The sequence below is a fragment of the Peromyscus maniculatus genome, chromosome 4 (genome assembly GCF_049852395.1).
Source record: "Peromyscus maniculatus bairdii isolate BWxNUB_F1_BW_parent chromosome 4, HU_Pman_BW_mat_3.1, whole genome shotgun sequence".
Taxonomy (NCBI): domain Eukaryota; kingdom Metazoa; phylum Chordata; class Mammalia; order Rodentia; family Cricetidae; genus Peromyscus; species Peromyscus maniculatus.
In genome coordinates this window covers 2,609,489-2,635,058 of record NC_134855.1, presented here as the reverse complement: position 1 = coordinate 2,635,058, position 25,570 = coordinate 2,609,489, and the positions used below count along the sequence as shown (strand labels likewise).

Below are 25,570 nucleotides of genomic sequence, written 5' to 3'. Positions count from 1 at the left end.
GAAACAAATGCATAGCAGACACAGTATCTATTAGTACCCTTTATGTTAGTACATATAAAACACAAATTAGAACTATGGAAAAGCTTTACAGCACTCTTCCACACACAAACATTCGAGCTGCTAAAATTCCAAAGATCACAACTCCTACACATCATTTTCCTCTGCAGAGGACAAACATTTAGCATATGTTTAGATAAATTAACTAAAGTAAGACTTTTTTCTTATTCTTCTGCCTTGAGAGTTTGAAACCCTTACCAGGAAGTAGTATTCCAGATGCCAAACACTCCATTACTCGTCTCAAGGCCTCCCCAGCGCCCAAAGGTCTATTACAAGTACCTATAGACTTTTCACATATAAGCTCTAGTGGCTAGAAGATATTAAATTACAAATTAGTACATGCACCAAGTGTTAAAAGGATTCCAGTTAAATGTGAGCTGACATTTCTATCTAAGGGAAGCCAAAAAAGTATAGACAATTTAATATTTAAGGTCCATTTTTAACTCTTCCCCCATGATTATCTACTCTGATGCAATCATTTCTTAAATCAAGAATTTTTAGATATATTCTGAAAAATATTTGAGACAAAAACTTTATGGTTTTTTAGAAAGAAGAAAATGAATAAATTACAGTCATATAATTCATTTAAGATTAACAAGTTTTAATATGAGCAATAGCTAATAAATAACCAAGGTAGCAACTGGTCTATCTAAATCCCACTTAAGTTAGGAAACACTCACATGATTTTAATCAATTTGCCCTTGCCTAAACAAACAAAATGATTCCAATATCCCTGTTAGAAAATCCATTCCTCAATTGAAACACACTGATCACAGATAAGTTTTTTTTTAATGAATTCCAATTAGCAAATAATTTACTGGTTACCAAGCAAACCAAAAAATCAAGTTATGAGAAATAGCAAGTTATAGTTCAGAAAGGCAGGTTTTTAAGCACTCAACTATAAAAGTTGAGTTCCTTCAAATAGCCTTCTCCAAGAGCAACAATTATAATAAACAAAGAACTACACCACTGTATTAGATACACTGAAAATTATGAAGCTGCATAAATATTCATAATTGCTCATTATTTTATAAATGAACCTTTACAACTTTAAGTTATTTTCATAAAATTGTAACTTATAGTCCTGACTGGATCAAGCATAATAACTTCCAAATTAAGTCAGTGTTACAATATATGTTATGTCTCTAATTAGTAATTAATATCAGGCAAACACTGCACTTAACCTAATTGCTATGAAATACATTGCATTTAACCTAACACGTTGGATCTGTGTCTACAATTCATGAGAATTACAAAGACACCAGTCTATCAGAGAGTCTCCACAGAAATGTAACAACACAATGAGGGCAATGGACCAGCCAAGAAGGCGATCAGCAGCAGCAAGTGATTCATGAGTGACATCAATCCAGAGTAAAAGCAAAACAGGACTTACTTCTAAAAGGTATAAAACCTTTAGATCGGGATTGTGTGTGTGTGTGTGTGTGTGTGTGTGTGTGTGTGTGTGTGTGTGTGTGTGTGTGTGTAGAGAGAGAGAGAGAGAGAAAGGGAGAGAGATTTGCAATTTTCATATACATATATCAAGTCTAAAACACAAATGACAAGACAAAAGAGACAAGTTATATGCATAAAAGAATTTATAAAATTGCATAATTAATTCTAGGGCAAAAAAAGACAATGTACACCTTAATTAACTCAGAAGACAGTCATTCTATAGTAACATCATTTCTAGAATTTCCTCTGCTGTAGCTTCAGATTTGTTTTTAATCACATTTAAGTACTTACCCATCCTTTCAATGGTGCCCATGTAGGTACTCTGTTGCACAAATCACGCAGAATGCGGAGGACAATTACACATGATTTTAATCCATTTGCCCTTGCCTAAAACAAACAAAATGATTCCAATATCCCTATAAAAATCCATTCCTAATTTGAAACACATTGATCATGGATAAGTTTTTAAAAATGAATACCAATTAGCAAATGATTTACTGGTTATCAAGCACAAGTTATGAAAAATAGCAAGTTCAGAAAGTCAGGTAAAAGGAATATAATATAAAAATTCTCTTTGTAAACTCATGGCAACCCTATTCCAGGCACTATCTTAACTTTCAGCTTTTCCTTGTTTAGATTTCACAAGCCACTCTCCACTATTCAGACTAGTAAGCCAAAAAAAATAACATGATAACAAAACACTGAGACACAGCTCAGTGGATAAAGTGCTTCCTATGCAAGCATGGAGGCTTGAGTTCAATTCTCAGAATCTATGTTTTAAAAGCCAGGTGTGGTGGCACACACTTAGAATCTCAGCACTGGGGGAACAGCAGTGGAGGATGCCTGGGGCTTACTGGCCAGTCAGTGTAGCCTACTTGATGAGTTGCAGATCTCAGTGAGAGGCCCTTTTTCAAAAAAAGTAAGGTGGAATATTATTTTAAGGTGTGTTACCTTTTGTTTATGTTGCATATGTTTAACTCTGTGAAGCTGTGTTACTGTGCCTGTCTAAAATATCTGATGGTCTAATTAAGAGCTGAATGGCCAATAGCAAGGCAGGGGAAAGGATAGGTGGGGCTGGCAGGCAGAGAGAAGAAATAGAAAAAGAAATCTGGGGGGAAGAAGTAACCAGAGAAGGAGGAGAACTTTAGGGGTTAACCACCAAGCCACCCAGCTACACAGCCAGACAAGGAGTAAGAAGGAAAGACAAGGTATACAGAAATAGAGAAAGGAAAAAGCACTGAGGCCAAAGATAGACAGGAATAATTTAAAGTTAAAAGTTGGTAAGAAACAATCCAAGCTAAGGCTGAGCATTTGTCATTAAGTATAAGCCTCCATGTATGGTTTATTTGGGAGCTGGGTGGTGGGGGGCAAACAAACAACACATTTTGGAGCCCAACATGGAGCTCAAATTTCCATAGGGCCTGAGAAAACTTAAAGAAAAAAAAAAAATACAGCTCCTTTAAGAGTTTCTGCCAGACACTAAGCCCTTGAGCAGCTAGTATGTTAAGTAGGACAAAAACTAAGTAAAAATGCTTGCCACAGAGCAAGATTCAGCATTCTAGAACTCTGGGAAAGTAGAATGCAGTTCTCAGTTACAAACCTCCGACCAGGCCTGTGAACTTTAGGCTTCACTTTCACAACCCGAGAAGCAGGCAAAGCCAGTTGAGAACCACTCATGGAGGATCCAAGTGTAGGTTAGCAGTTTAAAGGTTTGCTTTCATGGTTAAAAAATGCTAAAAGATATGCAGTAAAAGAAGTCCAGATGGAAAAAAAGCTCTAAACAGGTTCCAGTATGTTTTACAATGTGTGTAGGCTTAAGAAAGAAAGAATATGGGTATAAACAGTCATAAAAAGAAAGAGTTTAAAAATAAAGTCATTAAATAGAGAGTAAAAGAAAAAAGCCATGCAAGATGGGAAATAGACAGGGAGTCTGGATCCTGTATGTTATTGTGTTGAGTTTGAATTTTTTGATTGTTGAGAAGCAAAAGACAGGTGTTAAGAAACATGGGATTGTGAACTGGACTGCTAAACTGAACCAATCTAGATACTTTAGGAATGCCTTAAATAAAAAGAAGTAAAAAATCTATTTGACAAATAGAAATCAAAAATGCTTTGGAGTTTTGTTCCCATGGGAGATGAAAGGTTGGGGATTTCTTCAGGAATATTGATCATGTGTGATCAAGGGAGACCTCCTGAATCTTGACAGGTGATATCTATTCAGCAAAGGTTACTGTTGGTCTTCCCACAACTTGGCCATTATCTCAAACTTTCTCAGGGACCCCTAAAGAAGATGCTTTTGCCCACAGCCAGCAAGAAACAGTCTAGAGAAAACTATGCCCACATTCCCAAGAGCTGGGGGGTATGGGTGGTTTTTGATTATTTGGTGGGTTATGGATGTTTGATATCATTTAGAATATGGTATACTGATACAAATTTATGTTTTGTTATATATATTTCTACACTTATTTAAAGGACTTTTGTATATTGATGTAAATTTAAGGTCATTTTTGTTATAACATACTGTATATATGTTCCTACTCTTGTTTAAAGGATTTTTGTATATTGATACAAATTTAAGGTTATTTTTGTTACAACATATTGTATGCATGTTTCTATTTTTGTTTGAGGTATTATGCCTATGCAGTTCATTTGGAAATACAGGGTGAAATTGTAGTTTTTGAAAGTTACTATTATAAACTATATAGGATAATCAGGAACATAAGTTAGTGGTTAGCCATTTATAATAGTCAAAATTATAAATGTTAAGTATGCTTTCCAGATCATATAGATATATTTTAGATGGATGGATAGAAAGAAAGAAAGAAAGAAAGAAAGAAAGAAAGAAAGAAAGAAAGAAAGAAAGAAGAGAGAGAGAGAGAGAGAGAGAGAGAGAGAAAGAAAGAAAGAAAGAAAGAAAGAAAGAAAGAAAGAAAGAAAGAAAGAAAGAAAGAAAGAAAGAAAGAAAGAAAGAAAGAAAGAAAGAAAGAAAGAAAGAAAGAAAGAAAGAAAGGTCTTCAAACCTTTCAAAGACCTACAGAGTATGGCATTTAAAATGTCTTGTTAACTTAGGGCTTTTCATGACAGTAAGACACATCTGTTTCTGGAAGTACCAATTTACTTCAGAGATGATGGGCATCGAAGAAACTCCTTATGGAGTTTGCTTTCAATATGGCAAGGCTAGCCATTTGGGCAAGAAGTTGCTCTTGCCTGGATTGCTGGACAGTATGTTGTATAAACTGGACATGCCTGACCCACAGAAAAGTGACTGCTGAACTTTTCAAAACAAGGGTGATAGCCCTTCCAGGGTTCCTGCTTCACAGAAGAAACTGCCAAACACAGAGGAAAGTGACTATTAAACTTTACCAATATAGGTGGGACAGTCTTTCAAATTTCTTGCTTCATTGAAAAGTCTGCCAGATACTATGGACCTGTAGGCTGAAGATGGATGCTCCAATGTTGCAGAGAAACTTTGGGTGACTATCCAGGCAGTCATATTTCTCTGTCATTTCTAGGTTTTTTGGAAGTTGTTTGCAATGTATTTATTGTTTACTCAAATAATATTATATCCTTCTGGGGTTTTTGATGGAGTTGAAGACTAGACACTTAAAAGTTGCAGTTTTTCTTAAATATGATAAAAAGTAAATTAAGTATGAAATTTTGGATTTACTAAAATAAGATAGATTATTGAATATTTTCTTAAATTTACCAGACACAAATGAATTGGAATTCAGTACACTGTGAATGTAATCTTTACTTGACAATTTTTCTTATTGTATACAGTCTTACTATGTTCAAGTTAAAACCTTTCATTTTTGTTTAGAAAAAAAAAAGGGCGGAATGTTGAGGAATACTATTTTAAAGTATGTTACTTTTGTTTGTGTTGCATTCATTTAACTCTGTGAAGCTGTGTTACAGAGCCTGTCTGAAACAACTGACAGTCTAAAGAAGAGCTGAACGGAGGAGAGCAAGGCAGGAGAAAGGATAGGCAGGGCTGGCAGGCAGAGGGAAGATATAGAAGGAGAAATCTGGAGGGAAGAAGTAGCCAAAGAAGCAGGAGAACCCAAGAGCCAGTGGCCCAGCTACACAGCAAGCCACAGAGTAAGAAACAAAGGAAGTATACAGAAATAGAAAAGGAAAAGCCCAGAGACAAAAGATAGATGGGATAATTTAAGTTAAGAAAAGCTGGGTAGAAATAAGCCAAGCTAAGGTCAGGCATTTATAATTAAGAATAAGCCTCCATGTGTGACTCATTTTGGGAGCTAGGTGGTAGGCGCCCCAAAAAGGGCAAAAACAAACAACACGGGTGGCTCCTGAGAAATGACACTGAGTTGACCTCTGGCCTACACACACACACACACACACACACACACACACACACACACACACACACCACAATTGAAGCTATTCTAGGTACTTTATCCAAAGAATCTAATTTATTCCAACAATAACTCTATGAGCTACAAAGTATCTCCGTTTCATATAACACACAGAAAACATTAAGTGGAAGGTTTTCCAAATAAAATCAACACAGAACAGTAAGGAAATAACAAAATGCCAACCTGAAACCATTTGGCATGTCGAAGAGAAGCCAAGGCATTTAGGCATTTCTGCCTGTCCAGTAGGTCCGGAGGGTCTTTCATCATAACATTTTCTAGTAGCAAAATGGGATAAAGGAAAACAGATACAGTTTGAAAGGGGATTCTTAAGAAATTATCAATAAAAACCAAAAGAAAGCAGCATTTGTTATAAGACTCCAAAAATTTTCATAACTTGGTTATTTTGCTCTTTTTTAATTAAGTGCACATTATTTAAATAAACAGTCATCAAATTCTGTGAAAAAGTACAAGGAAAACTAGAAGAATTCATTCAGCAAAGGAATCAGTGACCACTGCTTCTTATAATCAATCAGGTATCTTATTAATGAACATGTATACCATCAAGGAAAAAAAATACATAGCACTTTTTCATTTGGCAAGCTACAAAAAAGGGCATCTGGGAATAATAGCAATAAAAACTTTTTTTTGTTTGTTTGTTTTTCATGACAGGGTTTCTCAGTGGAGCTTTGGAACCTGTCCTGGAACTCGCTCTGTCCTAGACCAGGCTGGCCTCAAACTCACAGAGATCCGCCTGCCTCTGCCTCCCAAGTGCTGGGATTAAAGGTGTGTGCCACCACCATCCAGCAATTAAAAACTTTTTAATAGAAGAAAGTTTGATCACTGATCAGAGTCTAAAAAAGTTGGACCTCTTATGTAATAGTAAAGTTGGATAAGCTGAAAGTATACTGTGTGTGACCAAAAAAAGAAATTATTTACTTCTATACAACCCCAGTCACTAAAATAACTACCACTAGAAACTTGACTACACTAATGAGAATCTCAACAGTTACCTTGAAGTTCATTCAGTATTTCTTTTTGGAGCCAAATTTTTAAAACTACAAATATAAAATAAACAGAAATGTATTTCATATTTATTGATCTCTTTTTCTTTAAGGCAACTCATAGACTGCTACATAACCATGGTCATTTCATTTGCCTTACATTTCACAATTGTTTGAGATGGTCAAAAGCAGCAAAAATGAAACATGGTAAACAATAAACCCACATACTTGAGATGTTACATGATACTAAATCTAAGTTTCTATCACCAAATTCATTTCTACTAAGTATAGAGAAGCAGGCTTGTCAACTTTTCAAGTCTTGATGCATTATTTAAAAGCATAGTTCTACAAATGGATTCCTACAGAAGAATTGTCTAACCCTGAGTCAGATTCATCATTCTCTCTTAGGAACGCTTTTAAATATGTATCCTGCCAACATTTCTCAATATTCTCATTAAGAGTAGATATGCAGTATACAGCATGGTCCAAGAGATGTAAATATCTTTAAATGGTGCACAAGAACATGGACACTTTTTTGATTCCTTAGTTATCAGTGACTCTATAGTGGTAAATTTAGTGTTTATTCTACTAATTAAAATATTTCTAAACCTGAAGGCATAATGCCCAACTAAAACCACAACTATAAAAGGAAGAACTGTGGGTCCCCTGTACTGCTGCAACACTAACCAATGAAGTGCTACACACTTACTTCCTGCCAAGTGAGCTACACAGCAGATGTCTGCATTGTTTCCTATTAATCACTGCCAGCAAAAGCAACGCTAGGTCTCATTTCATTAATCTCTACTAACAAAAATCACAAGCTTCTAAAAGAATTATCAATGTGGAGTTGTTTATGAACCCAAACAAATATGGTACTCACAGGTGATCTAGCTCCTGAACTTGTGTTTACAGGCACAAACGATACAACTGAGTCACTTTAATGTTTTATCATCAAATTGTCAATACAAGCATCTGTGTAAAGCTCATATAGAAGATAAAATATTTCTAAATGAGTTATTAGAGTACTCTTATTCTTTTATTTTGTTTTGTTTTTCGATACAGAGTTTCTGTGTGTAGCCCTGGGTGTCCTGGAACTCACTCTGCAGACCAGGCTGGCTTCGAACTCAAGAGATCCACCTGCCTCTGACTCCCGAGTGCTGGGATTAAAGGCGTGCACCACCACCGCCTGGCAAATTATTAGAATCTCTTGAAAGGTAAATATGACAAGGTAAAGAAGGTAAAGGTAAATATGACAAGGTAAATATGAAAGGTAAAGATTGACTGACTGCTATGGAACATAATCCAAATTGGTTAATTTTTTTTTTGTTATAACTTCAATTTTTAAATGAACAGTAAAGAGTGTTAAGTTTTATTCTACCTATCCTATTGAGTCGAAATGTCAGAAAGAGGGTGACAAAGGAAGAGGGGCATAGGAAGGAAGAGGGGATAGATAGAGGTAAGATCTAAGAAGCCAGAACTCTTTGTTCATCTTGTCAAATGGCTAAAGATGGTAAGTACCTTATCCTAATTGTGACAGATATCTGCAATGGTGACAAGAGAAAGATATTTTTTATTTCTTTCATCTCAAAATGAGATTACTACTATAAACTCTTACTTTAAAAAAAAGTCAAAACATCAGCTTGCTATAGTCAACATTTGGAAACAGATTTTACTAAAAAAAAAAAAAAAAGATGAAAAGGAAAAGCACTGAGAACTTGCAGCAGATTCCGCTCACACTGACATCAAAATGGCCATGTTTCTTCACGCTCTGAGAGTCAAAAGATCCAAAATGTTTTACTATTCATAAAGCTGGAAAGAGCAGAGGTGTAACAATACATTTTATTTTGAAAGATTTTTGTATTATGTGACACACAAGCATATGGCATTACAGCGCTACTTATCAGCCCAGCTTCTCTATTTCCTTTCTATAGCTAGTCATATAGTTTTACATATTTTCACTGACTAAAAAAAATTAATGTGGCAATCACAGAACTACTAATGGGAAAATAATGACCCTCCTGATAGAACCTCAAGTTTAATATTTCAGGACCTTAATACAGTTTTGTGTGTGTGTGTGTGTGTGTGTGTGTGTGTGTGTGTGTGTGTGTGTGTGTGTGTGTTTCAACTTTATTAGGTAAGCAGAGATTTTACTTTTAAAAAATATATTTGTCATTAATTAATTAAAAATAGCAGAACTGCTGGGCTTGTGGTCTAAATACTTTAAATCCCAGCACCCTCAGAGACAAGTGGATGGTATCCAGATCAGCCTGGATTTCCAAGCCAGGGGTACATAAGAAAACCCTGTCTCCCTGCGCCCCCAAAACAAACAAAAAAACCTAAATAAATAAATAATAAAGTGCAGAACTATGATCCATTTCACTTGCTTTGTAGGAAACATAAGAAATAGCATAAAATGGACAAGTATTAACAAAAATGCCAAATGCAAAGAAAAATACCGCTTTTAAAAATGTTTTTGTAGCCTGCCATCACCATGTATGTATGTGCACTGGAACAACATTATATGCATCGATGGAAGCACTGGAAAGAGGCTGTCATTCGTAAACCTGCTGCCTGGTTGGAGGCTAGTTAGATCAGTGACCAGAAGACACTGCTCTGCAGTGTTTTCACACAATTTTTCTCAGTGCCTTACATGCAGACTATCTGCCCCGTTAACAAAACACTAGCCTGTAGAGGAGGAACAGGGAAAGCCAGAAATGACTGGCTGTGTTATATGTCTAGACCCCGCTCTTGAAAAGTAAAATAATTGAGCTGGGGGTAGCATGGCAAGCTCCATGACAATCTGGACAAAGCCTACCTCTCAGCTCATCCTGACAGAATCTTTTAGTATGTCTGAGGATATTCTTAAAATCTCCTTTCTCTCAATTCCTTAAAGCTTTCTGGAAAGACATTATGCTTGAACTATACTGTTCATGAAAAACATAAGGACATGGTAATATGAACAAACACATGTAGCAATAAGGTGGAACTGTCCCTTTCCTAGTTGAATTATGCCACCAATGCTATCTTTGTGACAGCAGAGCACCGGAAAGAAAATGACCATGTTTTCTCTGCACAGTACATATCTGGCACCTGGGGAAGGGAGGAAAATAAAGCCTGCAGCACAAGTATGGAACAATCTAATGTCATGACCCTAGCAGGAAACATACCAGTGAACCTCTGCCAAAAAGAGTCAGAAATACACCCTGGCATCAATAGGTGAAAAAGAACTCACTTCTCTATCATGCTGTTGACTCTACTCAATACTAATGACAGAAAAGACTTTATTTTTCACTATCTGCTTGGTTTAAAACCACAATGTAAACATAACTTTAAAAAATTTATCACCTCCCCCAATAGCAAATATATTTCTAGTTTAAAGTAACAAGCACCAAGGCTTGTAATGGCTTTGTAATGGTCAGAAAGAAACAATCAGCTAAAGTGTACATGTAGCAACCCCAGGAAGGAAGGGGGAAGAGGATTCCATACTGGACTCTTACAGGATAGCTGGCCAAAATACAGTTACATTCCTGCTTATAACAGAGCAACAGCTACCTCCCTTTTAGGGCTACTGTGAGATTTTTTTTTTCCTTAAATAAATCATATATGAGGATTATAACATGAAGGGCATAATATTTTAACAGAAATACATCTTCAGTAAATATTATTTAAGCCATGCAAGATGCTGCTTATTGTTAACTTTCCTTTTTATACACTGGACTATATTTTCTCAGATAATATGCTGACTGAGAATTCCCTGTGAAGATTCATGTGTGGTACTCTCTGGTAATCTACCTCTGTATCAGGTATGATTCTAGGTGCTTAGGATAAAGGACAGGTATAGGAGGAGGTGGGGGAGAGGGGGAGATCTGCCATCCAAGGAACAGAGCTACACAATAATCCAGCTTAGAGTATACTGCATACTGGCTAACACTGGATTTCAAGTGTGGTTTAAAGTTTAGCTATGTGGATGATTGTGGAGGGGCAGCACACAGAAGGTTTAGGCAGAAGGATATCTGCGAGTTCAAGGCCAGCCTGGTATATCAAGCTGATGTATTTAGTGAGTTCCAGGGCAGACAGAGCTAGCAAGTCCTTGCCTCAAAATTAGATAGTTGGATAGGTAGGTAGCTAGGTAGAAAAATAGATAGATGATAGATAGATAGATAGATAGATAGATAGATAGATAGATAGATAGATAGACAGACAGACAGATAGACAGATAAATGGATAAATGAATGTATGAATGTTCGGCTATGTTAAGGTTCAACTGTCTAAACACAAGCTGGTGTATTTATTGAGTTTCAGGGCAGACAGAGCTAGCAAGTCCTTGGAAAGAAAGAGAGAGAGGGGGTGGGGGGGAGGGGGGGGAGGGAAGGGAGGGAGGGAAGGGAGGGAGGGAAAGAAAGAAGGAAGGAAGGAAGGAAGGAAGGAAGGAAGGAAGGAAGGAAGGAAGGAAGGAAGGAAGGAGGAAGGAAGGAAGGAAAAGAAAGAGAGAGAGAGAGAGAGAGAGAGAGAAAGAAAGAAAGAAAGAAAGAAAGAAAGAAAGAAAGAAAGAAAGAAAGAAAGAAAGAAAGAAAGAAAGAGAGAAAGAGAGAAAGAGAGGAAAAAAGAAAGAGAGAGGGAGGGAGATATATACATACATACATACATACATACATACATACATACATACATACATACATAGACAGACAGTTCGGCTATGTTAAGGTTCAACTGTCAGAACCTAATGTGATCACATCACTCTGTTGAGACAGTTTGAGTAGGTAGCTGAGTGATTTCTGAACTTCAGTATTTAGAAGTTAGTTGCATATGCCACTGTATATGGAGTCTCTCACTGAACCCTGCAGACAACTTACTGTTTCTTTATTATCTTTATTTTGAAGTTAAGAAGTATGCCCAATGTCACACAACGCTAATAGAATGAAAAACTGAACACACAGATATTATACAGCAAGAGCTGTGCTTTTTCTCTTGTACTTTTGTTTTTTTAAAGGAAATACACAATACTAGGGAAATGGTCATTCCACGAGGCCTTCTAGTATTGGAGCATGCTAACACTGATAGCATAGAAGTCTTGCTTGTGACAACATTTTTTTTAAAAGGATAATCTTTTATTCACTCTTGACAACTTACAAAATAAATGGTGGTTTGATGTGAATGGTTATCTATTTCTACACAGAAAATATTCTGTCTGTTCTCAACCTTCCTTTCCTCTCGTTTAGATTCTGTCAAAGTCATTTAGCAAAGTTAAGAAAGGGAAGAAATAGATGACGTGTATCTACTGCAAACTGTGTATTTGGGAGTGGTAAATCAAGTCAGAATACTATGACAAAGTGTTATTGTTTAACTCTGAGAAAGAAAATGGACAGAAGGGAAGAGGACACTATCTGTCAGTGCCAGGTATCCCTGAAAACTCAATGTGCTTTGTATTTCCAATCCTATGGAGATGGAAAGGGTTACATCAAGGCAAAGAGTAGTGTCTAGGTGAACAAACAGAACTGCATAATCCAGATTGCAGATGCTCAATTATGTTGGATACTCCAAGATGCCCAGGAATATAGACAAAAATATGACAAAGCCCAGATTAGACAAAATGAATAAGCTGTAAAATATCAAGTTGGTCAGCAGGGCTGGGATATTAAGAACAGCAAAGCAAATCTTCCTGCCATTCAAAAAGAGAAGTAACATCTGTTAAACATCAGCTCCAAACTAACCTAAGCTCACATATCAGCTAATGAGTCAGCACATGGAGGCCTTTAGATCATTAGTAACTCAAAACACCTTCAACAAACACTGCAATTCTGTTTGACACAAATCCCATTCTATGATTAACAGTGCTCCACAAAGGTATAATACACTAAGAGCCTGTTTTCAGCTTCTCTGAAGCAAAATTAAGGTTGTTTTTTTTTAAGCAACAGGTTAAGCCTGAGGGAATCAACACTGACAGCTATACAAAATTCCCATGTGAGTACACAAAACTACAAGAGAAAAAGCTTTGTATTTTCCTGATACCTTCAAAGAGGTAACACAAGGAGCATATCAAACAAACACCTCTCAATAGAAAAATAATGTTTACAGCCAGGTGAGAGCGGCGCACACCTTTAGTCCCAGCACTGGGGAGGCAGAGGCAGGCAGATTTCTGTAAGTTTGAGGCCAACCTGGTCTACAGGGAAAGTTCTAGAACAACCAAGGCTACACAGAGAAACCCTGTCTCAAAACATCAAAAGAAAATTTTAAAAAAAAAATCTTTGAAAAATAATGTTTAGTATCACCTATGATTACAGCTCTACATAGAAATGGTTGGTTCTGTACGACAGGGTCAAGGAGAACACAGCTTACCAAAATTAACACATCTTGGTACACCAGAAACCAGAAGTCCTAGATCTGATGTTAGAAAAAATTAAGCCATTTAAGAGACTGGTTCTTCCAAGGTGCTACAGACATGTTGCATAAGGGGTAAAGATTGAGTATTAAACCCAATTATAGATTGGATGTATTTTTATTTAAATTATGTCTCAAAAATGTATCTGGTTTCTAAAAAATTTCTGATTTTAGTCGACCACACAACCTAACCCACCCCTCACTCAAAAAAAGAATTTTTTTTAAAAAAGATGACCATCTATTTTAGTTGCAGGATTCTATGATTCATGTCTAGGAACTAAAATTCAAAAATCTACTTCACAGTTAAGTGTGCCTTTTTCTATACTAATCAACAGTTTGAAGTAAACTACAAAACTGACCTATACTCCTTTTCACTTTAGTGGTACTTATGGCAAAGGGGTACGCAATGAGATTTGTTGAAATCTGACAAATGGAAAATGGCAAATATCCTACTGGCCCATATATACCATAGGCCTCTAAATTGTTACAACCGAGTGGCCAGTTGGTCCAACACAGGAAAAGTATCATGTGGCATGTTTCTTTGAACAGTACTAAGAGTACAAAAAAAGCCAACTTGACAAGATTAAAAAAAAAAAAAAAAGAAGCTCACCACACATATTTCATTACTTTTCAAAACTACCAACAGTTTTGGTATTTTAATACCAAATAACAGTTAAGGAATTTCTCATTCTACATTTATGAGCGTGACAGTGTCATACAGTGATTTTTTTTTTTTTTTTTGGACATACATCTTATTCAAAATGTAACAGAGTAAAAAGCTTCTCAAAAATTTACTGAAGGCAGGTGGTTGGCCCAAGCCTTTAATCCCAGCACTGAGGCAGTAGAGGCAGGCAGAGCTCTGTGAGTTCGAGGCCATCCAATTCTACATAGTGAGTTTCAAGCCAACCAAAACTATGCAGTAAGATCCTATCTCCAAAATAAAAATTTGCATGTGTATGTATGTGTGTGTGTGTATATATACACTCTCTGAAGATGAAAGATTATTGAGTAAAATATATTCACTAATTCTTTTTCATTATTCTATAAACCAAATCTACACAAAAGTAACCAAAATTTTTAAGGGTATATAATTATTAGAAGTCAAACACAACATGCAAGTGAGTAATTTCAAAATAAGCAAGCAAATTTAAAAATAATTGTTTTGAACCACATTTAATCCTGAATCTGACCAGTAGGCCAGTATAATAGAACAGGTTAGCAGATACCAGTAACTTGAAATTACACTAGACCAGGTAAAGGACTTCATCAAGATGTAAAAACATGAAAGCAGAGTTAAAGCAACACAGCACACAGGTCTCTGAAACTGAAAAATAGACTATGTAAAAACAAAACTTTAAAAATATCATGGGGTGGCATACACAAGCAAATGAAGTCTGTAACCTCCTAAATCTCAAGGATTAGTTAGTATAGTACAGAAAAGAGCTGTTAAACAAAACAAAACATAGATATGTATGTATGTGTATATATATATACACACATGTACCTCCATCCTTCTTCTCCAATTCGTCCCTAATTAAAGGCGAAGTAAGTATCACCTTCAAAGTCAGTGTGGGTTCTTTCGTGTTCCGAATTATAATAGAAGCTTCACTTATACATTGTTCCACTTGGTATTTCTCTTCTGTCAGTTTCTGAAAGTCACCAAGATATCAAAAACACTCAATCATATTAAAATCCCTAAAAGGGAAAACTTGTGCTAAGTTCATGAATATTACTAACTATTAGTATCACTAAGCCAAAGAGTAAATGAAATCCACAACTCTAACTAGTTCCTTACTTCAGGGATAACTTCTTTCAACTTAAGCAAATCCATTTTCCATCCCTCAAAAAAGGACCATAATGTCTACCATGTAGACAATTATGAAACAATATTTAAAACCACTTTTTCTTCAATGTAAAATGTCACCAACAGCGTTACAAGAGTATAATTATTCTTGAAATGATTCCTGTAAATTATTATACAGCAGTAGATAGCTTGAAATGCTCTCTAAAATTATAGCACTATTTACAGAACAATCGAAACTACTTGCCAAGGACTTATGAAATAGATTATACAAATTTCTTAAGTAAATCAAGAAAGTATGAAAGACTTACATTCACATGAAAGAATGAGTAGAAACAGTTGCCTCATATAATTACAATAGATCTCAGAAGTCATTCCACTGAGACTTATCATTATGAGATAATGCAAATGACATCCACAGGGAAATTTACATTGCTGCTTTTAACATACTTGGAGATAAACATACAATCCTAGGGCTTTCATAAAATAATCCAAATCATATATTAAATATTATTGGACATTAAATTATAACTAAATAAATCCTACAAGGCATTTCTTAATGATCAAGTTTAATATATATTAACTGACATAAAATGGGCTGAAGGAAATAATACAAGGTGTGTTCTAAAAGAACTTCATCATTTACATAAAATATAGTTTTAATATTAAGTACTTCCCAAAAAGTAAGAAAAAGAAAACTCATTACCCTAGTGTTGAACAGAAGAAGCCAAAGAAGGAAAAGACCTCACCATGAATGAAAGAACCAGAAGTGAAATAAACACACACACACACACACACACACACACACACACACACACACACACACACGTTTACATTCATTATGCCAATGGGGGAAAAATCATTAAAGTTATCTATTAAAGGGCTGGAGAGATGAGTTGGTTATAAAGTGCTTACCACACAAGCACAAAGACTCAAGTCTGATCCCAGCACCCACATAAAACAATAGACAGGGCTGGAGAGATGGCTCAGTGGTTAACAGCACTTGATGCTCTTGCAGAGGACCAGGGTTCAGCTCCCAGCACCCACATGGTGGCTCACAACCATCTGGAACTCCAGTTCCAGAGGACCTGATGCCCTCTTCTGGCTCCTTGAGCATCACATACATGGTGCACACAACACCAAATAAATATAAGTAACAGGCACAGTGGCACCTGCCTAGAAACCCTGAACTAGGGAAGTGGGTACAGATGAATCCCTGGGGCTTTATAGCCAGCCATCCTGCCTATCCTAATTAGGGAGCCCCAGGTCACACACCAAGATATTCTGTCTCAAAAACACGGTGAACAGTACTTGAGGAAGAGGAACACACGAAACTGTTATCTGATCTCCACATGCAAGTGTGTGCATGTACACACACACACACACACACACACACATACGAAGATACCTACTCAACCTGGAGAGATGGTTCAGTTGTTAAGGGTTGGCTGCTCTTCCTGGGTTCAATTCCCAGCACCTACAATACAACTCAGACCTGCCTGTAACTCCAGTTCCAGGAGACCTGACACCTTCACACAGACATAAATGCAAGCAAAGCACCAATGCACATAAATTTTTTTTAATTTTAAAATATCTATTGTAAGTCAAACTAAAATTGTCAATTATAAGACATATCCAAAGTAAATAAACATAGGAGTTTGGACTAGACTGACTTCAAAGATTACTGAGTTTGTCATCCTCTGCCTTCTTTGTTCAAAGAAGCTCTAAAATCACCCTGGAAAAGAATACAGAGAGAAAAGGGTGTATTTCCACCTCAATTATATTAAGATAGTAAATAACCAAACTGTTCCTAGAGTAAGTATTCAGAAAAGGTATTTAGTCTGTAAGAAAGGAAGGTCCTATCAGAGATTATTATTTCACACACACACACACACACACACACAAACACACACACACACACACACTCACAACTACTAGAGTAGTAGGACATTTGTGAAGGTCACACTAAAAATTATTTCCTGAAATATTACAATAATTATGTATGCTTAGAGAGAAATGTGAGTACATTTGTATAATTTACTCTTAACATCAATGGGCAATTAAGATTACCACTTTCCAATGAAATGTAGCTTCACCCAGATACAGAAAATTCATTGTTGGGAAGCTATAATTACTATGTTAAATTAAAGTATGTGTCTCATAATATCCACACCCTAAGTGTTAAAGCCTCTTTCACCTCTTCTAATATAACCCTTCAAAGATCTCAGAATATTTGTCTTTTTAGTCCTCTCTAGACTAGAAAGCACAAAGTTCCTAAAATTTGAGATGGTCTGCATAATCTATACTCTCTCTTGGGATTTGTCCTTGAAGACTTACTAGATCAACAATAACATTTTAAAACTGTGGTACCCAAAAATAAAGATCACTTGAGAAAGAAACAATGCAGAGTTCAACAAGTGCAACCTGCACAGAGAAAGCACTATTGTTTAGACTGGACTGTATCTTCAAAGCTAAAGAAATGGGATAGACTGTCAGAGTAATAGTATAGCAGGGTACTCCTTTTTTCCAGCCTGGAATACCTGAGGATGAATATGACAAAACAAGCCTCACTAATAGAGAACAGGAACCTAGCTGATACTTTAGTCATTACTTCATTATAGACTCAAAAGTAACAATGCTCATTGCACTAAAGTACAAACAGATAAATTCCTAAACAATAAAAACCTGGAACACGCATGGTGGTACACGCCTTTAATCCCAGCACTCGGGAGGCAGAGCCAGGTGGATCTCTGTGAGTTCCAGGCCAGCCCAGGCTACAGAGTAAGTTCCAGGAAAGGTGCAAAGCTACATGGAAAAACCCTGTCTCAAAAAAAACAAAAACAAAAAACAAAAAACCTGTTAACACAATGTATTGTCATAAGCCAGGTCTGGTAGCACACACCTTTAATCCTAGCACTGAAAAGATAGAAGCAAGTGAATATCTGTGAGTTCAAGGGCCAGCCTGGTTTATAATCAGAGTTCTAGGTCATCTTGGTCTACACAAAGTACCAGGACAGCCAGGGCTATGTAGGAAGACCCTGCCTCTCCTCAAAAAAAAAAAAAACCTAAAAAGTGTTATTAGCCCCAAACATGTTACTAAACTTACCCTATCAAAACCCTTTATCCTGTAATTCACTCAGCTTATCACTCTCCATCTTCAAATCTCACAATAGTTATAAAAGAAAGATGGAAAGAAGGGAGGGATGCTGGAAGGCAGGAAGAAACTAAATGCTTTTAACAGATTAAAAAAAAAAAACTGCTCTGGGCTAGGAAAATGGCTCAGTGGTTCAGGTCTTCCAGAGGACCTGGGTTCAATTCCCAGCAACCGCATGGCAGCTCACAACTGTCTGTACCTGCAAGATCTAACCCCCTCACAGACATACATGCAGGCAAATTATCAATGCAAATAAAAGTAAATAAATTAGTAAAAGAAGAAAAACACTGTTGCACCAAAATTAAAAATAGAAGTCAAATATAGTCTTATTTAGGAAAGTATATTTTCAGAATATACTTTCCTAAATAAGAAAACAGAATAAAATAGTATCCCAAAAGTTTATAAGAGCCTTTAAAGTCAGAACTTGATCAACAGAGGCATAAAAAAGTTTTGAAGTTCAGTTACTATGTACATGTACAATATAGAGAAAGTGACCCAGTAATAAACTATAAACAAATTACATAACTAGGGGGAAAGGCCACTTTTACACAATAGAATATTACTCAACAAATACTAAGTTAAGTTATATCATTTGCAAGAACAAGGATGGAACCAGAAAGCATCATGTGGACAAAATAAGCCAGGGTCACAAAGACAAATAGTATGTGCAGTTTCTTATTTTTTAAAGTTTTATTTATTTTCATTTAATGTGTATGAATATTTTGCTTATGTGTATGTTAGTCCACCACATGTGCAGTGCCCATGAAAGCCAGAAAAGGACATCAGATACCCTGGATAGTTGTGAGTCACCTTTGTGAGGGCTGGGAACTGAACCTGTGTCCTCTGCAAAATAGCAGGTGCTTTTAACCACTGAGCTAGTTCTCCAGACCCCACCTTTATGTTCTCTTTCTTATGAGAATCTAGAATTTAAAAAGGGGAAAGCAGGGTAGCAAGACAGCTAGCTCTAGTGGCTAAAGATGCTTGCTCCCAAAGCCTGATGACCTAAATTCCATTCTCAGAATCTACATTGTAGAGAGAACTAACTCTTGTATTTCCACAGCAAGTAAATAGTCAGGAGAAGCATTTGTTTGTTTGTTTGAAAGCAAAGGGAAGACATTTGCAAAGGAACAAGTAGAAGAACAGCAAAAGAAGGAAAAAAATAGGTGAATAGGATCAAAGTACATGGTCCATATGCATCAGAATCACCCAATAAAATCTAATATTCTGTACAATGAATATACACTGATTTTCCTATTTAATTTTTTTAAAACTTGCAAATTAAGCTGGGCAGTGGTGGCATACACCTTTAATCCCAGCACTCGGGAAGCAGAGGCAGACAGGTCTCTGTGGGTTTGAAGCCAGCCTGGTCTACAGAGTGAATTCCAGGACAGACAGGACTGTTTCACAGAGAAACCCTTATGGTGATATTGTGTTCCCCAATATATTGTGCACCCTAATAAACTTATCTGGGGTCAGAGAACAAAACAGCCACTAGACATAGAGGCCAGAAAATGGTGGCACACACACCTTTAATCCTAGCATTCTGGAGACAGAGATCCAAAAGTATCTCTGAGAGTTCAAAGTCACGCTGGAAATAGCCAGGCATGGTGACTCACACCTTTAATCCCAGGAAGTGATGGCGGGAAGCAGAAAGGTATATAAGGCGTGAGGACTAGAACTAGAGCCTGGTTAAGCTTGTAGGCTTTTAGTTCAGCTGAGATTCATTCTGGATTGAGGACTCAGAGGCTTCCAGTTTGAGGAAACAGGATCGGCTGAGAAGTTAACGAGGTGAGGTTAGCTGTGGCCTGTTCTGTATCTCTGATCTTTCAGCGTTCACCCCAATGTTTTATTAATAAGATCTTTTAAGATTCATGTTACAAACCCTGTCTCGAAAACCAAAAAAAAAAAAAAAAGAAAAAAAAAAAGAAACCACTGGTTTTTTGTTTGTTTATTTGTTGTTGTTTTTTTTTTTTAAGGCATCTGCCTTCATTTAGAAGAAATACAAATTTAAAAAGAAACAAAAGAGGGCTAGAGAGATGTCTCAGTGGTTTAGAGCACTGGCTGTTCTTTCAGAAGACCCAGGTTCAGTTCCCAGCACCAACATGTCAGTTCACAACTGTTGTTAATTCCAGTTCCAGGGGATCCAATGATGTCTTCTGAGCACCCATACACACAGGGAAAACACTCATACACATAAAATAAAAATCTTTAATAATACATTATTCTTCAAAAATGAATGAATGAAGCAAGCAAGCATGGGTGGACAAGTGAGCTTTGACCAACTCAAAAGTTTAGACTTACGGGATGACATCTATTTCTGTGACACAGATATGAATACAGCCTAAATTACCAAGAAGCTACAGGTAACACATAATTGAAATGAAAGACAATCTCAACTTCCTAATCATTGTTGAACACATCTCTGGGATAGGTGGCAAAGTAGGTCTTAAGGTAGCCAGAACCCAAGAGCAGGCCAGCATTAGAACTTTCTAAACCCAACCCAATGTGAAAACAATCTGGAAACCTAAGTGACTTTCCATAAACTTAACAAATGAGTGACTTTAAATTAACTCGTTCTTAGGACCTGCAAGAGGGTTCAACAGTCAAAGGCTATCAAAGCATGCTAACTTGATAGCCTGAGTTCAGTCCCCAGAATCCACACAAAGGCAGAAGGGAACCGGCCCCACAAAGTTGTCCTCCAGCTTCACATATTTACACACATATGCACAAATACACACACGCACAAAACAATAATAAATTAAAATTTTTAACCAAATCTTCCACTTTGTAAACATTTTTTAAGATCTATTTATTTCTTTATTACTTATGCAGTGTTTTGCCTGCATGTACACCTGCAAGCCAGAAGAGGGCACCAGATCTCATAATAGATGGCTATGAGTCACCATTTAGGATGCTGGGAACTGAACTCAAAACCTCTGGAAGAGCACTCAGTGCTCTTAACCTCTGAGACATCTCTCCAGCCTACAAATCTTCCAATCATTTTTACATTCAAAATAACTTTTAAAGTATCATTATGAAATTATCTACAGTTGTTTGGACACCGCACCCCCACTCCCACCCCCACCCCCCACCTCCTGAGACAGGGTTTCTCTATGAATCCCTGGCTGTCCTGGAAATCACTCTGTAGACCAGGTTGTCCTTCAACATAGAGATACCCCTGCCTCCACCTCCTGAGTGCTGGGATTAAAGGCATGTGCCACCACCACCTGGCTCCAAGAGTTTTATAATACTCAGAGACATACACAGTCTGGGGGTGGGGAGATGAAGAGTCTAAGCAAGACATGCCTGAAAGGTTTAAGATATTGGCCATGTGGTAGTGGCACACACCTTTAATTCCAGCACTTGGGAAGCAGAGGCAGATGGATTTCTGTGAGTTCGAGGCCAGCCTGGCCTACAGAGTGAGTTCTAGAACAGCTAGGACTGTTACACAGAGAAATCTTGTCTCGAAAAATCAAAAGACTGTATATTAATGTCCTTATTTTGGTAAATATATCCTGAGTATAAGTCACCAGAAATGTGCTTTAAATGTGAGTTCCTCACTGACCAAATCATGCTAGCATTCTTTTTTTTTATACCTATCTTTATACCTGACTTACCAATTCTTGTTAATAGTCATCAAGATCACTGTTTCTCAACCCTTTACAAATTCTCAAATGCAGTTAAAAAGTACTTACCTGAATCTGAATAGGAAGGTTATCTTTGACTGTATTTAGCAGGGTTTCCGTGGGTTTGTCTTTGCACATTAAAACCAGCTCCAAGTCCATATCATCTTTAATCAGCAAGCCTTTTGCAACCAAGCCAATCCTCATTACACCACACAATGTCCGGCCACCTTGATCCCTACAAATAAAAAGCCTGTATTATTATTTCTATAACCTATTTCTCAAGCTACAATTAATCATCACTTGGCTTCCTGAATACTTACATAAATAAACTATTATGTACACCCAGACATCCAAAAATCTACAAATTAAACCTCAGATTTAAGGCTCTCACATTTAAAGTTACTTTTCCCTAAAGACTGAACAAGGATCATATGTCACACTATAGGTATTTTAATTCATTATGACATCTCTTACTCAAGAATCCCAAGAATACTGTAACCCCTCCAACATTTTTTAACTGCTGTTTTTTAAACTTCTGTAATTTTTAGCAATAAACTAAAGAACCTATGAGAAAGACTGGGGGAAATGGCTCAGTGGGTGAAGTGCTTGCCATACAGTATGATGACCTGAAATCTAATCCCCAGCACCCACAAAAACACTGAGTGCAGGAACACTGGGGACGCAGCTATGGGAACATTCCCTGGTGGTTGGTGACTAGTGAGAGATGTTTTAAAATATTTTAAAGAATGTAGAAGAAAGAGAGAGACAGAGAAAGAAAACCCAACATCAATCTGTGGCCCCAACATGTGAAGCACACACGCCATGTACTCACACATGCACATACACACACCACAACACTATCCCAACACACATTATAAATAAAATTATTTTTTTAAAGTAACATGTCAATGCCTGAACTTAAACTCAGGAAAGCTGACCATAATACTCAGGCACTTTACATTCTGTGGTTGCTTCTCAAGGAAACTGTTACAATTAGAGATGGCAAGCAAGGTTTGATTTGGCTAGACTAGAGGGGTGCTGTTTAGAAGCAAGGAATCACCAGTTAGTCAGAAATAAGTGAAGTTGAGAATGAAATGAAGAAGAGAGTATATTGTGGTGCAAACTAGACAGGAAGTTAAAAATTAACTAGCTACTCAGTGCCTAAGCCATAGGGAAGATTCAATAAACAAAGATAGTGCAAGTTGAGATGGAGATAAGTGCAAGCAACTGTTAAGACTCTCTCAGTCATCTTGGGTTGTTCCTTACTCTACTGTCTCACCCTCTCTGGGTTCCTAATGTGTCCAGTCTGGTCTGCATAATCATCCTCAAAAATTTTGCCTTCAAAATAGTGTTGTGGTGTGTGTTTGTGCATGTGTGAGTACATGTTCAAGTTCTCAACTAGACTATTTGAATAACTCCTTCCTTATCAGCCTTACCTCTAGCACCTTTCATCTATTCCATGCAGAATACTATATAACCTCCCAAAACTGTTCTTTTGGATGACATCCCATGTATTTCCCTTCATGTCCCTCAGAACATTTCAACATTCAACACAGTAGTAGGCAGTCTAGAAAACTTCCTGGCTTCCTGGTTTGCATCTTGGCTCTATTACTGTGTGAGAAGGTGCTGCAAGCCGCAGGAAATCGTAATGAAATTCAGCTACTCTCACAAAAGCTACTACTTGGAAAAGCCAAGGACTTCTCCAAAGGTCAAGCCATGGCTTAAGAAGTCTTGGTGACGTTGCTCGACCAGGGGATTGCTATTGTTTGGGTTTATAACGGGATTCCTGGGAGACTTAGGAGGAACGTGGAGAACTTAGAGACGGAGAACGGAGAGGGATAAGGAGGATTTTGACCAGAGAGAACGTATGGATGAGATGGAAGATGAGAAAGAGTCAGATGGGGAAGTACTAGCTGGGTAAGAACTAGATGAAAAGGACCTAGATGAGGCAGAATTAAGACAAGAGACTTAAGATAGAACTTAGAGGAAGCAGCAGATAAACATAGAGAGAAATCAGGCAAGGAAGGAGCTAGGCACAAGAACAGAACTGAAACTGCATAAATAGGATGTTATGCCAGAGGAATTAAAGCAAGTGGACTATAGAACTCGGTGTGCTGAGATTCTATTTCCCAAAAACAGTCTTCACTGTTCACAGTTTCTCTCCTGAGCCCCTGGGAAGTATTAATATTAAGGCTGGTCCCTCTAATATTATACAAGAAGCAGGGATGAATTACACATACTTGATTTCTTTGAGCCTGCTTCCTTCTCCATAAAACAAGACTAAACCTTTTCTCATATAGCAATTCTCATAGAATTCAATGTAAGCAAGGAACTTTGTCAGAGGTTCAACATATATTAAAACCTCAGTAAATAATTTTCTTAAATGTTTCTTAAACAGTCCCTATGGCTATTTCACATCTAAACCTTTGCTGAGATTTTTGCTTTTGCCTTCACTGTTACCAAAACCCTACCAGATCCTCTGAGCCATTTCCAAATACTACCTCCTTAACAAAGTCTTCCTTTTTCTTCCCCCGCCCCTTGTCTCTCCCTACCCCTTTCTTTTAAGACAAGCTTTCTCTGTGTAGCCCTGGCTGGCCCTGTAGACTAGGCTAGCTTCAAATTCAGAGATCCACCCGCCTCTGCCTCCCAACTGCTAGGATTAAAGCTTTTTCTGATTACCAGAAACAAGAACATTTTATCTCTCCCTCCTCTGTACTTTAATTTATCTAGAGGAAACTGAAGCACAGATACGAAGAAAAAATGGATGAGATATAGCTGAATGGTAGAGTATTTGCCTCGAATGCTCAAGTCTACTCCTAAGTAAGGAAAACAGGAAGCAAGGGGAATCTGGAAGGCAGAGACTACTTTTGCCAACACACACACACACACACACACACAGAGACAGAGGGGGGAGGGAGGGAGTACAGAGTAATCTTCAAGTTAAAATTCATTAATGTCTCTGAGTTAACTCTCTTCATTAGCAAATGTAAAATGGTGGAAATTTAATAAGCAAAATGTCAGCATAAAAAAGAGAAACAATAGTAACAGACTAGTTGGTTTATTGAAAGATAATATGAAAAATGATCTGGACTAGTAGGTAGCACACAGTAAATGTAAGTAGCCATTGTTAGCTCACTTCTTAAATTCTAAATCATAACCATGAAATGTTTGATCTTACATCCCACATGGTTGAGCAGAGAAATTAATCCCTAATTCAAAAGTCCTGAACTTAAATAATGAATTTGAATTTAACAGTTACTGGAAAACAAGCAAACCAATACAATAAATTAGTTAGAACTGAGAAAACAGTTCTAACATTGCTAGTCATGTAAATTGTGAGACCTAGCGCCCTGGAGTCAGACTGTAAAAAGGTAAACAAATCACAAACAGCAGCTCTGCACAAGTGTCTGACACTAGACTGTGCTTAACAAAGTTCTGCCTGTCTCACTGATTTTCATGCTCTTTGTAACACTTATAGACCAGGAGCCCAAATACGGGAGTACATAGAACACAGTTCTAAACCTAAAGACTTATCAGCCCCTGATTCATCATAGAGTAAGAAAGAGATCTACTCTGTGCTCCTTGAGTCCTACCAAGAAATCACAGATAAGCACTCAACCTGGGGTTTTTCCACAAATGCAAAGACTTTACACAGACAAAAAGGAGTGTCTAAACATAAAGCTGTATTTTAAAGACTGAATGAAACTGTGGAGCACATATTCTTT

The 25,570-nt window shown here is 37.1% G+C and overlaps 1 protein-coding gene across 25 annotated transcripts in view; it reads right to left on the bottom strand.

Moving 5' to 3' along the window:
• The window catches only part of Strbp (spermatid perinuclear RNA binding protein), a 181,166-nt gene that overhangs the window by 57,758 nt on the left and 97,838 nt on the right, over positions 1-25,570 (bottom strand). For all 25 annotated transcript variants that reach the window (XR_006070957.2, XR_013050279.1, XR_013050280.1 and 22 more), the window contains 5 exons: positions 21,915-22,080; positions 14,769-14,913; positions 6,069-6,160; positions 1,801-1,896; positions 256-367 (listed from right to left, as the gene is read on the bottom strand). Coding sequence is in view for 21 of the 25 variants with exons in the window: in XM_076568485.1 (XP_076424600.1) it covers positions 256-367; positions 1,801-1,896; positions 6,069-6,160; positions 14,769-14,913; positions 21,915-22,080 (611 nt within the window). In the remaining 4 variants the exon portion in view is untranslated. The remainder of the gene's footprint in view (positions 1-255; positions 368-1,800; positions 1,897-6,068; positions 6,161-14,768; positions 14,914-21,914; positions 22,081-25,570) is intronic.